Source organism: Oryzias latipes, chromosome 11, assembly GCF_002234675.1.
Source record: "Oryzias latipes chromosome 11, ASM223467v1".
Classification (NCBI taxonomy): Eukaryota; Metazoa; Chordata; class Actinopteri; order Beloniformes; family Adrianichthyidae; genus Oryzias; species Oryzias latipes.
In genome coordinates, this window is record NC_019869.2 from 21,884,419 (window position 1) to 21,898,432 (window position 14,014).

General features: G+C 39.8%; 1 protein-coding gene across 1 annotated transcript in view; it reads right to left on the reverse strand.

The window, feature by feature from the left end:
- Window positions 1-5,030: 5,030 nt before the first annotated feature.
- sdc3 (syndecan 3) overlaps window positions 5,031-14,014 on the reverse strand; it is a 43,056-nt gene continuing 34,072 nt past the window's right edge. The window contains exons 3-5 of the mRNA XM_004074185.4: window positions 11,686-12,419; window positions 10,273-10,459; window positions 5,031-7,696 (exon numbers count right to left, since the gene is read on the reverse strand). Coding sequence (XP_004074233.1) covers window positions 7,530-7,696; window positions 10,273-10,459; window positions 11,686-12,419 — 1,088 coding nt within the window. The 3' untranslated portion in view covers window positions 5,031-7,529. The remainder of the gene's footprint in view (window positions 7,697-10,272; window positions 10,460-11,685; window positions 12,420-14,014) is intronic.

Sequence of the window (14,014 nt, forward strand, 5' to 3'; positions counted from 1 at the left end):
CTGACGAAGGTGGTCACGTGAAGGGTCACGCGGACGCAACCAATCCCTGAAACAGAAGTGATCCAAAGCAAAAAATTCGTGTGGTTATAAACGAGTTAAGATTAATTTAGGGAAATTACTTGATTTCGCTACTAAATATGGCATCATCCCTCTAATATATATGTTTGTTTGTTAAAAAAAATATATGCAGTTTGAAGAATTTACAGTCATCTTAGATGGACTAGCCCAATAGTGTACACACTCACTACTTGCATGTGTTGGCGGTGTGCTTGAACAGTTGTAGCTATATATATATAAAAAAGAGAGGAATGGGTTGATAATACACCAGGGGGTGCTCCAAAACCAAAAGAAAAATTAAAATAAACGATCAAAAATCCTAAGCAAATGTTATTCAACACACATTTCTCAAAATTGATTACCTTTACTTGTTTTAAATGTATGGGCTTCTGTTCTTTAGGGGTCACAGGGTTGCTGGAGCCTGTCTGTGCTACTGTTGGAAATGTGTTCCATAATATTAAATAAATTAGAAATCTATTTTACAGGAGTCACACAAAGTATAATGCATTACTATTTACTCAAAATTATTTCTTAATGACCTACTATAATGAAAATCAGGTTTTTGGTGTTTTGAACATGTTCTGTTGTTGTAGCATTTTTCTTATGGAGGACATGTATAAAGAATTTTCAGATTAAATCTGCATTAGGTATTTCTTGATTCAAATTGGAGCAGATAAAAAAATGCACTGTACTGGGAGCTCGGAGTAGAACCGCTTCTCCTCCACATCGAAAGGAGCCAGCTGAGGTGGCTCGGGCATCTAGTCCGAATGCCCCCTGGACGCCTCCCTGGAGAGGTGTTCCGGGCATGTCCCACTGGGCGGAGGCCCCGGGGAAGACCCAGGACACGCTGGAGAGACTACGTCTCTCGGCTGGCCTGGGAACGCCTCGGGGTCCCCCCAGAGGAGCTGGAGGAAGTGGCTGGGGTGAGGGAAGTCTGGGCATCTCTGCTCAGTCTGCTGCCCCCGCGACCTGGTCCCGGATAAGCGGAGGAAGAAGATGGATGTTTGAAAAATCTCAACACAGTCTGATGCATCCACTTTCGGACAATAGATCTATGAATGTCTACATTTTCCTCATACAAGATGGCATCTGGTTCAAAATCGTACAGCTGCGTAGCTCTGAAATTGCTTGCCATTTTTGCTGGTTCTGATTTGTAACGGGTACCCAGTTGTTGCTAAGGGATCATGAAATGTCAGCGAAGGGTTTTCTCCTTGCCAATTTTCAACCTATGGAACCTCTACCAATCTTCTTATGTATTTATCAATTTTTCTCAACCTGCACTTATCCTTTGGGGGGTGCCAGATGCGCAGGGAGAACGTGCAAGCTCCACACAGAGGAGTTTCAGCTGGGATTTGAACCAGGGCTTTCTTGCTGTGAAGAGAAGGTGCTGACCACTGCTCCACCATGAAGCCCCTTTGGAAATTCTATATTTGAATAGTACTGAGAGAAATTGGCCCAATGCAGATTGGAAATTACAATTACATTTGGTAGACTAGTATTTTGTTTTTTTGTTTTGACCCCAAGATCCTAGTTCTTCCGTATAATACGTGATAAATAACTTTGTTTAGACAAAAAAAAATCTATTGTGGCACTGGTTACTGATGATTCAAGTGTTGGATTTTTTTCTTGTTTACAAAAAGGTAAAATAGTTCATACATCTTTTTAAATGAATAAATCTCCAAAATTTAGCTTTTAGCACAGCTTCTTCTTTCTTGTCCACCAGATGGGCACTGGCAGGACCCCTGAAACATTTGAATGCTCTTTAGTCCTAGCCAACTTGGTCTCTGATCTTTTAAATCTCTTCTTTGCCTTAGACTCTAAGGCTAAGAGGAACCTCTTGCATGCTCAATAAGGCTCAATAGCTTGCTGTGCTGCACAGATCCAAGAAAGACCAGCTGCAAACCTACTGCCCATCACATCACAATATTGGATTCACCTTTTTTGCTCCTACTCAGTCACAAATCTGTCTATGACATTGTAAACATTTTTTTTTCTTTTGAGACTGTAGAGCCGGGGTGTCAGAACTCAAGTCTAGAAGGCCGGTGTCCAACATGCTTTCTGACTAACCTGCCATTGAAGCTCCTTATTGACCTAACACACCTGTTCCAGGTAAGCAGCAGCAGATAAGACAGGCTTTCTTGAAAACCAGCAGGAGGCCGGCCCTTGAGGCCTGGAGTTTGAAGCCCCTTCTCTATAGAGTAAAAACAGCATGGGGCTGTTGTTTGGATACTAAGATGATGTACATTTGTGGAGTTTTAAGAACGGGGTTGTGGTTAATATCAGTAGGTCATGAATGGCATGTAGGTCAAGCTATTGCTGGTGTGTGATAATACAGAGGCAGACTTCTGTCTCCATGCAGGCTATTTTAAATGTGTGTTGACAAAACATTCTTATCTCCTGCTGCTTTATGTGTGTTGCTTTTGACTTAAGTTGCTTAAGTTTAAGCAATCCATGATACGCTGGTTTTCAGTAAGAAAAATAAATAAAGTGACTTGTATTACAAAGTTACTTGTAAACCTAATGAAGCCTTGCAGACAAAGGTTTGGTCTGGGTTTCCTGGGTTTTCCTATGCAAAAGAAAAATTACACAAACAAGACTTCTTAGTGAGGCTTTTATCAAAAAAAAAAGTCATTCAAATTATTCAACAGTGTTTCCTGGTAAAAAAAAATAATCCACACACAGCATCAACTGTGGAGGCCAGATGAGTTTTAATATTGATAGCAGCTGCGTCGTTAGATAAGAAAAGAACAGTCATCATCAGATGATATGCGAAATCCTTCATGAATGTACACATTCATTTTGTATCAAGTTGCACTGAGATTGATACTTCAAAATGTGCTCGATATACATTTGTGCATCTAAAAACATTGACCTGCTTACTTTGACCTGGAGAAGTTTCCAATTCTAAAGCTGATTGAATGATAATTACTCCTAATAGTTTGATTAACAGTGCATTTGATGGGAAATTAATGCAATTAAAGTTCAGCGCAGCTGCAGCAGGGCCAAAAAGAGAGAGAAGGCTTCAGTCTATGATTCTTCAGTGTGGGCTATTAGAAAATTGATAGTTCCCATCCTTTGTTTTCTCTAAGAGCCTTCTTCCTTTGTGTATATAATTATGTGTCGTAAATGTAATTAAAGTGTGTAACGCTTGTCTTTTAGCATTTTTCTTGTGGCATTTTATTAAAATCATGTCTCTCCTTTTACCTTCTGTACACATTTTTTAGTTGTATATAATGTGATTATCTTTTCTTCTCAAGCGGAACAATTAATTTATGTATCACCACCACTTTGGTGGTTACATGAAAACTTGTTAATGACACACTGAACTTTGTCATGATAATATTAGGATATAAGTGAATTTTCACCTCCTCTTTCCTCAGATTCAGAGTCATTGGGACCTACTGGAGCCTTCCAATATTACTGGTTTCCAGTTGGTTTCAACTCATGGATGATAAATGGATGAACAAAAAGACATGTACACCTAAACGTGTGTCTGATCCACACTAAAACAAAAATTCAAACAAATCCATTGTCATTTATAAACTAAGGTCCACAAACTATGTATTTTTTTTAACTAGCTTTCCTGCACTCCCTGTTTAAATCCTGTTTGAAAACAAAACTAATTGGAGCCAGGTTGGTTCTCTGAGAAACGACTAGGTGATTTTCCCACACAAGCAACTATGAGCCTTATACACTCCACCTTTTCAACCGATATTATACTTGAAGCCTGGTTCCAAAAATGTTTGTGTTATTTTTTTAATTTTGATTTGATTTGAAATTGTTTATTTCAAGCAATCAAATAGGAATAATACACAAAAACAATACAATCATCAGTTATACATTCATACAAAGACGTATCAAACTTAGGATAATTAGACATAATAATAAATATTGCTCAAAAGGGAGTGGAAGGAAGCGCACCTGTATAATCCCAGCCCGTTCTACCGTAACCATTTTATTACATGGTTTATCATTATCCGGTTCCTAGCTTTTATCAGACCGAATTAAGAGTCCTGAAATATCAATAAAGCACATGACAAAGATGAATTACTTAAATTATGATGTAAAAAATAACTATTTTAGAAATCAACATGGCAAATGCAGATCATTTATCCCAAAATATATGCAGATTATGTTACTTATAAAAGTCATGTGTATGATTTATAAAAATACTATATCAGTAAAATAGACATCAAAAATCTTTATAGCAAAAATTGCTCAAGTATCAAAAGTTAAAATATGTGCCAAATTATGGTACATAAGGAAAAATCATGAATCAATTTTTCAGTTTTTGGAGCAAGTGAAATAAAATCATTAGAAATCAATCAATTAAACCATTTTTACTAATTGATTAAGCATTTATTATTTTTCATGATAAGTTAAGTAGAAGTAAAATAAAAAAGGGTCCATAATCTGTTGAATGAATTCATTATTCAATTCAATTCAATTCATTATCAATGGTGAGCGCAATTTTAAAGTCTATTTTCGATGAAAATTGTGTTTTTGGTGTTTTCAACATGTTCTTGTGGCATTTTTCTGATGATGGACGACATATATAAAGAAAAATATTCCTAAAAATTGCATTTCTGAGTATTTTTTTTTTTCAAATTGTAGTGAATCAGGAGCAGACACAAAAATGCAGTAGGAAAAAACCTGTAGCTGTGACATAGAAGCTACAATGGCAGACAACAAGCTCCCTGCTCCACTGCATTCTAATGCATCCACTTGCAGGTCGTTACATCCACTGGTCAAGTCCCCATCCACAACTGTAGTGGCGTTGAATTTTAATACATGCCTAAATATGTTATATTTAAATTAGAATTGCTCTTAAATGGCCTTTTAATTGACAGGTGACTGAAACTTAGTCCTGGGCTTACCAGGTGTGGTGCAACTGTCAAGCATCTTTGTCATTGCACACAATGGGCATCTTTTGTGCTCTATCAGCTTAAAAAGAAAAACACACACAAGAGAGATGACAAGTTTGTAACCCAATCAGGTTTTTTATTTGGAACAGAGTGGCAGATTAGTGACAGGGCGGTGGCATGGAGGATCCGCCTCCTCTCGCCCACTCAGCCAATGACAGAAACTCAGCCTTAAAAAAATGCAAATGTATAAAAACAGGAATGGGAACAGCAAACATAGAGAAGTGTAGCCTTCACTTGGCTTCACACACACAGATTCACGCACACATACATACAGGCTTGCATACATACACCTACAAATTTACCCTCTTTCTCACACACGCTTGTTTTATTTGGCTACGCAGGCTTAAATGGGTACAAACGCACAACTTTGTTTTTGACAGTCACTTTAGAAAAGATAATACGTGTTAAGATCATTCCTGCCCTTGAGACGACGGCGTCTCGTGCGTCCATCCGTCTGTCGTGACCCAGACAGACAGGTAGACAAGCCAGAGAGACAGTGAAAAGACACAGTCAGTGTGTGTGATAGCCACTGTGAGGGACAGACTGTCCCACATTCAGCAGTGAAAAGACAAAAAAAGAAAATGTGCACACACACTTGGACAGACTAGTGAAGTGTACACAAGAGTCTGCTGTGAAATTCCAAGGTAGCGCGCGCACACACACAGACACACAAACAGGTGGTAGGTTCAGATGAGGCGCAGACACATTCTCACTTGGATGACACGGGGAGATCAAACACACAGGAGCCTTGACGGTATGTTACCCGTCTGTGGAAGAGCGTGAGAATTGCTGGAGAAGGTAAACACACTCTCGACCACAAGACACTTCAACTTCACTGCACCCCTGTTTTGTTTGATGCAGACAAAAAGCACACACAGGCAGCCAGCCACACAAACACACCCAGACGACTATAGTTTTGACTCCCATGCATTTTTTTTCCTACAGTATAGGAGAAGCTACTCTGCCAGTCGCACTGGTGTGGTTATTGTTACAATCTCTTCGATAAATGCCTCCTTTCGCCTCTCACTTCCCCCCCTCAAAAGTGGTCCCACAGAAGGGGAAGGTCATGATTTACTCTCCAAACTTAAACAACAAATGAGTTTGATATCGTTTGTGGACGTGGGATCAACTTCCTGCAGCCTGCCAGAGGCCTCCTTCGCCTCATACAGAGCCGACCAACGGTCAATGTAAAAAAAAAAAAAAGCATGCAAAACAGACAGTCTGAGATGCAAGGTGGGATGGAAACAGATGACATGATGGCTGTACATTTATTTGTGCTTTTACACAAACAGATCAAGCTCTAAAACCACCAAACAACTGGCTGATAGCAACCCAACAGAACCGCGTTTTGGCGTCGATCACGACTGCTCAGCATCTGAAGGACAACGTCCGCTTTGATATGTGTTCAGATGATATGACCCAAAGTTTGTGCGGTGTTTCCTGTCTGCAGCTGTGTGTGAAGGAGTGTGTGCGTCCGTGCGACGAGAGCGCAGCTCAGCTTAAGTGGGGTGACGGATAAAAACTCTTCATGGTCATGCAGGTTAGTGATGCCGGAAAGAATACGCTGATATTTACACATAAACTTTTTTTTTAAACTGCTAAATACATATCCTCCCGTTTATTATTACTGTTTCATTATTATTATTCACCATCCAGCCCAGAAACGATGATATATTATTGATTATTATTACTATCCATAACTAGTCTTTGTACAGCTTAAAGGAGCCGCCGGTCAATCCGGCCGGAGTTTCCACAATGGCTCCTCCACACTGTGAAACACGGCGAAGGCTGAGCACCGTTGTCTGGTTGGCCGAGCAGAGCGAGAAGTCAGAGCCACCGTCAAGCAGATACCAGTGTGCGCGTGCAAGCTCGTGTTTATGTGGCTGCGTGTATGTGTCTTTTTGAGCACCAGAGGTACGGAAGGCACAAAAACGACCTTTCCTCTCACCTTTGACCTGTGGGCTCTGCACGGCCAACCAGATGCTCTGCAAGATTTTTTTCCTTTTTTTTTTTCCTGGGGACAAGGGGCAAAGTTGAGCCATCCATTGATTTGTTTTTTTCCTCCATCTTGCTCTGCCCCACCCCATCCTTTCTTCTCTTGTTGTGGTTGCTCAGTAGAAACCGAAGAGGGACATTTTTGTCGTTTTGGATAACACAGGATAGGAGAAAAATGCTTTTTCTTACAAAATAATCATTACATACAGAACAAGAGAATCTCCAGAATATTAACAACACTTACTTTAAAAACATCTTGTGTGTATGTGTTATTTTTGCTGAATATATTTGGATTTTCTGTTTTGCCCCTCTTTCTCGCTTTTTTCCTCATTTTCATTGAAAAGAAGGTCCCCAAAGAGGAAGGCGCTCCCAAGTGTTTTGGAGACAAGGGATGAAGAGAGGCTAGCAGATGGGGAGGAGGGGGGACAACAAAGAAGAAGAGAAGGAAAAGGAGGAGGAGGAAGAGGAGGAGGGGAGCGCATAGAGTATCTTCCTCTCTTCTTCTGCTTGTTTCTCCCCCGGTGTGCGATGCGCCTCCCTGGTGTTCGAGTGTTACGCGTAAAACTCCTCCTGCTTGTCTGGTTTCTGGTAGGTGACGGTGGCCTGCTTGGGTTCCTCCAGGGTGTAACTGCCCTCGTCTTTCTTCTTCATCCTGTAGACCAGAAGCATCACCAGGAAGGCGGCGAACAAAGCACCCACCACGCCTCCTACGATCACCGCTGGAGCAAGACAGAAAAAGACCATCAGAAATGCTAATACTGAAATCCACATAGAAGAAAACTCCAAAAATGTCTTGAGGGTCACTCTTTTACTCTACGACAGGCTAATCAAACAACCAATCTACAGCCAATTTCACTATCAACGACAGACGAGGCTGAATATACAACAGTTTTGTGTTAAACTGCAGCCTGCAGAGCTACATGCTCTATTTTAACCATGCTGGTGTTCCTGAGCAGCAGCAGTGGAATTTCTTCACCTCTCCCTGCACTAATGAAGTCGTGTTGCGAGCGAAAGATTAGCATTTTGGTTGTCGAAATGTCTACAAACCCCCTCGCCGGAAAGTTAATTGGCATCAGTAGCAAAGCTAAAAACAAACTGTTACTTTCAAGAATGATTAAAGGAGATTTTGATGCCATTCTCTGCGTGTGGTGTGTTTACTCCATTCACCCTGCTGCTGCCGGGGATCTCACTCTCGTTGCATAAATTCATTTTTTAAGCAATCTGCGTTTCCATTTAGTAAATGTATAAATGAGTGTTCTTAAAGAGAATTCTCAAAGCTCATTTAACATAAATCCATAATGTCGTGCCTTAAAAAACACTGCAAATATTGGGAAAACATTTTAAATTATCTAGATTTGATTTGATCAAAATATATTTAATATTAAATACGTATTATTTGACTCCCAGGATATAAAATAAACATCAAAATGATACCTCAATGATTTAATTTATTTCTAAGTAGTTAAATACTACTTTTATACATTTTTATAATAATTATTGAATGATTATTCTGCAAAACTGTGGTGTGATTTTTTTTTCTTTGCAACTTGACAGATTGTTTTAAAACTTTGTTTTAAAATTTTGTGCAGATTTTTTTATTTCAAAAAACATCTTTGGATGTCAGGAAAAAAAACAGCCTAGTAAATCTTGTGTTTATAACTTCTTCTTACACATATTTATGCATTAAAACTGCCTTAAAAAAACATTAGCATCGACATTAATAAAAGGTCAATAAGTGTCAGAAATGCTGTAAATTGATTTTACTGCGGCTGACAGGTCGAAATAAAAAGGTCAGGAGGTTTATTTTTTTAAAGAAATAATTTATTCTTTAAGGTAAAGACTCACTCCGATTGTCTTTTGATCTATTATAAACGTGTTCCCAGTGATCTTTTAATTCGCATTATGCCTTGACATATTAACAATTAAAAAAGCTATTTAAAAGAAGCTAATTAAAAAGACATATGCTTATAAGTCTTTTTTTAGGACATAGTTTCTGCAAAACGGCAGTAGTAGTACTAGAAAACAAAGACGTACATGGATCTGATGAAAACGCAATTTTCATCAGAGTTGGTCCTTAAGAATATATTTTATTTTTACTAAAAATAATTCATGTTTTTGACTAGTCAGATTGAAAAAAACACTTTACGTGAATTTATCTTTCTGTGTCCCAAAACTGAGGCAGCGTTTTAGCTTGAATTTGCAGAAGCAGTGTCAGACAGAGGAGCATTTCCCAAAAAGGTTTGGTGTTCATATACTGTCATTGATCGTACAAGGATTGCTTCTATTTGAAGTTTTTGCATCAACTGAAGACCTCTAGTTTAAATCATAAAAAAAATATTTTATTCAAATCTTCAGCTGCAGCAAGTGCAAGGATTTAAAAATAAATTGGGAAATCGTGAATCGAAAATTGAATTACTTAAAAAGGGGTTCAATTTATTTCTTTAATTAAAAAATGTGTTTTTAAGCAGATGCAAAGAAGTTGCAAATTGTCTCACAATGAACACTATTGACAAAAAAAAAAAAAAAACCTTTGTCCTTGTTAAACTGCTGTTGTTCATCTTTGCTCAGCCGAAACAGAGGCGGCATTCAGCAGTATCAGTTTGTAATTTAAAACTGTGGTCAGACGTGCTGAATCAGTGAGATCCACTCTACCAATTGTCCTTCACACAAGTCAGATGGGCTCTTCAGGACTTCTGCTGCCCCCTAAATGGTGGAAGTAGCTTCCTCCACCACCACAAAAGGTTGTGGAAACAAGCGCTATGCACTATGACCCTAAGGCACTACTTGGCACTGACATGGTTTGCAGTAAATCTACTGTAACAACTGCTGCCTCCCACTCTTTACCGATCACCAGGAAATCCGCAAAAACCATCGCCAGCAGTCCACCAATCAGAACGGCTGAAGAAGACACAGAGAGCCAGTCAGGTCAGGAAAAGTTGGCCGCTCGCTCATACCCTACAACAGCTCTTTAGAATGAGAAGAAGGGGCACTTGAAAAGAAATTGGATTTGCTCAGAGTGAATGGGATGAGGAAGGCAGGGATTGGAGAACCCAAGAGAAGGATTGCTCGTTCTCAGCGGGTCAAACAGGGCCAGGCAGCACATTCACTTCTGCTGATGAATTGGAAGCTGTGTGAAGCCAGCTTATTCTAGCAGCCCCAGGAAGGCAGGAAAAGAGCGCGGGAGGCAACAGGGAACGTCTTCTACTAGTCTAAACGGTGATGTTTTACAGAATGACAGAAGCTTCAAAAGACACAGAAATTCTTAGACCAGGAAATGATTAGAACGTGTCCTTACCTATTAGAACCTCTTTCCTCTCCAGAATGTTCTTCTGTGGCAGCTGCGCAGCCGAGCTGCTTCCATCCACGGTGTTGCCGATCAAATCCGGATCTCCTGGAAGTTCCCTGCCGACATTGTTACGGTTATCCTCACGGATCTCAAAGTCTCCACTTGGTCCCACAGCGCCCACCTCATTGGTCCCCTCCTATGTGAGAAAAGGGAAAAAGTGACGTCAACAATAAACTTAGTTGACTTAAATGAATTTGTTCCTGCTGCAGTGAAACTCCTCCAAACCAAAGGAGACGTTTCCACGCCACATTTTCATCTTTTGAACAATGAGCCTCTGTATGCTAAGAAGAAGAGTTTTCCAAAATACATCTACACTCACTTCATAAAGTTTGGCAGCCAAATCCCAACATGGTAACATTTAAATAAAGTAGACCCATCAAGATTAAATTGAGCACTGCTGCAAATAAACACCTGAATCAAAAAGCACATAAGTCTGTGAACGATTAAGACGAGGTTTGGGACTAAAAGCTGCAAACTCCTCACCGAATAAAACAGACATCACAAAATCACCCACTTGGTTTTATACATTTACAAAGTGCATTAATTTGTTGTCTTGTAGTTTATGTAAAATATTTGTCTGGTGGGGAAACCTGTCATCCACATCCACCAACAATGAGGACTTTTCATGTGTACGAATCGACCACAAGAAACTTTGGAAACACTATCAAGCAGTTTCAGGGAAAGATAAGCTAAAAAATATAAATTTCTCCGTGGAGCTAAATTAAAAAAAAAATCCCAATATCATCATCACAGTTTAAATATTTGGTGAAAATACAGGATCTTCTGACATTGTGGAGGAAGAAGAGTTTAAATATCAGGTCACCTCTTAAGACCTATATACTGAAAACTGTCAGTTTGTAGCAGTCTGAACTGGAGCTAAACAGAAATTCTAAGAAAACCAACTAAATGAGCTAAAATTCTACAACCAGGAAGTCCACATGCAGCAGTGGCAGTAATCAAACAGTGGCTGAACATTCACTTCTACAAGTTTTGTTTTACAAACTTTACAGAAAGAAAATGTTCAGGAGCTTATTTTGGGATTCAAATTGAGGATGGAAAAGATTTAATAGCCGCCCCTCTGACAATCTTATGACCTATTTCAAGGTATTCCCATTGGTCTTTTAAGTATGATTGTGGCAGTTTTTAGACAAAAAAAAAACGTGTCATTTTCCAGGACATAGTTTCTGCAGAGCATCAAGTGTTCCTCAGATATTTGCCTCAGAGTTGTGGGTGGGATGTAATGCTTCTCTACTTTCTCTCACTTGTTTGAGGAAAAAGTACCACACCTTTCTGAACTTCTTTGGGGATAAAAAAGTTTGTTGGATGGATCAGCTTTTTCTCACGGTGGTGGGTGACATGTACCTGCGTCGTTGTGGGTTGCTGAGGCCGCGTGGTTCTCTCTGTTGGAGCCGCCTTGGTGGCTGTCGTGATAGGAACTCTGGGTCTGAATGGGACCGAGGCACTGATGGTGGGTGCAGCAGTCGTAGGCTCAGGAGTGGCCTCTGTTGTAGTGCGCGTGTCCTCGTCTGTGGTGCTCTCCATGTCAAAACCGGGATCGTACGAGGTCGAGGTGGACTCGGTTGGCAGACTGAAGTCCTCTTCTTCATTGGTGAAGGAGGTCAGGTCGTCTGAGCCAGCAGAGGGCACTGTGCTCTCCCCCGGACCAGCTGTTGGGTTGCTGGTCACCACAGGGAGGACCCCAGGATATCGAGGTGCAACTGTAGTTTGAGCAGCGGCCCTAATTCGCTCTCGCTCCTTCTCTCTTTCCAGCTCTCGCTCCCTCTGACGCTCCATCTCCCTCAACTGCTCCCTCTCTCGCTCGCGCTGCATCTGCCTCTGCCGCTCTTTCTCCATTTGTCTCTCTCTTTCTCTCTCTGCCATCTCTCTTTCTTTTTCTTTGTCCCAGAAGGCTCCGCTCTCTCCATCGACCTCTGTTGGCAGAGGGGTGATGGTGACATCCTCTGGGCTGGGGCTGGGCTCTGCCGCAGGTGAGGCGGAGGGGGCGGGGCTAGTGGCCTGGGTGGTTGAGAAGAGAAAAGGCTCCTCTGTGGTGAAGGACACACCCACTGATGTTGGCCTTACGGTGATCTCAAAATCTGGAAAAGGACAAGAAACTCTCTGTGAGGTTAAAAGGACAGATTAGAGAGATCACAGTTAAAGTCCCCTTTTGATCATCTTTTTGGTCTATAGTAAAAGTCTTCCCAGTGGTCTTTTAACAATGATTATACTATTTTTAGCCGAACTTAAAAAAAAAACATGTTTTGTGGGACATAGTTTCTGCATAGCGGCAGATTATCATTAGAAATTCATTTCTGAGTTGTGGACTGGATTTGCCAAAAGCAACCCCGCCCCCTCTTCCTCTCCCCAGTTGCTAAAAGGTGCAAGGAGTTTGTGGCCTGCCTAGTATATTTTCTACGTTAAAAATAAGCTCTTTTTCAAACAGCATTTTTCATCTGGACCTGATTCCCAGCAATTTGAATAAAGAATACTCAGAATATCATTTTGAATATAATTTTTTTACATATCCTACATCATCAATAAAATACCTAAAGTACATGTAAAAAAACACAATTTCCTTCAGAGTGGGTCTTTAAAATGTATTCATATTTTTTATATTCTATTTTCTCTTATGTCTACTATTCTTTTTTATTGCTACGGTAATGAAAAGATTTCCCACATGTGGGATCAATGAAGTATTTCTGATTCTGATTCTAAAGGTCTTTGTTGGCATTATGTTAAAAAAGTTTGTCTACAAGAAAGGGCCTTATGAATTTGTGCAAAACTTTTGTTTATAGTTTTCTAGTGTTTTTTACACAGCAGGTATCCACGTCACCTGCAGAGTCCCTGTTTTTTTCACCGAGAACATGTGTGTGGTTTACTATCCTGTAAATTTATGTTTAAGACATGTTCTTTAAATCTGTTTATAGTAGTTTTTGCTTTAAGTTTAATATTGTTGTGTGTGAATAACTGTACCTATTAAAGCATGTTAGCTGAGTTAAATCCTGTCATTTTGATGCACTTGATGATGGGACTGAAACGTAAAAACCCTGCGTTTCAGGATATTATTACCTACAGAAATAAACCCAAAGGTTGTTCCATGGGTAGGGCATGTCATCAAGAGGCAGTTGAACCGATAATTTTTAAAAAGTGTCCCCTTTTCTGATACTTTTTCCAAAAAGTAAACGATGCTTAAGGAAGTTAAGATTCTTTTTATCTTAGTTTACTTTGACCAACAACATCTCCCACTGACAAACAGAAAGGGGTCAAAACTGATGCATGTGAAAGGAGAAATAAAAAGATTTTCACATATATTACACATTTATATATACAAATTTTAAATTTTGACCAATAACCCTTTTTTTTAGGAGTATTGAGTCTCTTCTGCACCAGGACTGAAATGATAAACTTAGAAAAGCATAACATAATTCTGATGTACGCATACACAGATCCAGAAGACTGATGAGAGAATACCTTTTATATTCTGAAACTGTATTACTGATTTGTTTCTGCTTTCTATTTTTATAATTCTCCAAGATCTATGTTCATTCTTTCATGCTGATTACCGTTTCTATCCATAATGTAGAAAATAAACTCATTAAAGCTTCTCACCGATGGGCCAATAAAGCTTCCCAAACATCAATGTTGGTTTACTACAGAAGAGAATACAGGATACATTTGTTGGCTTTTTAAG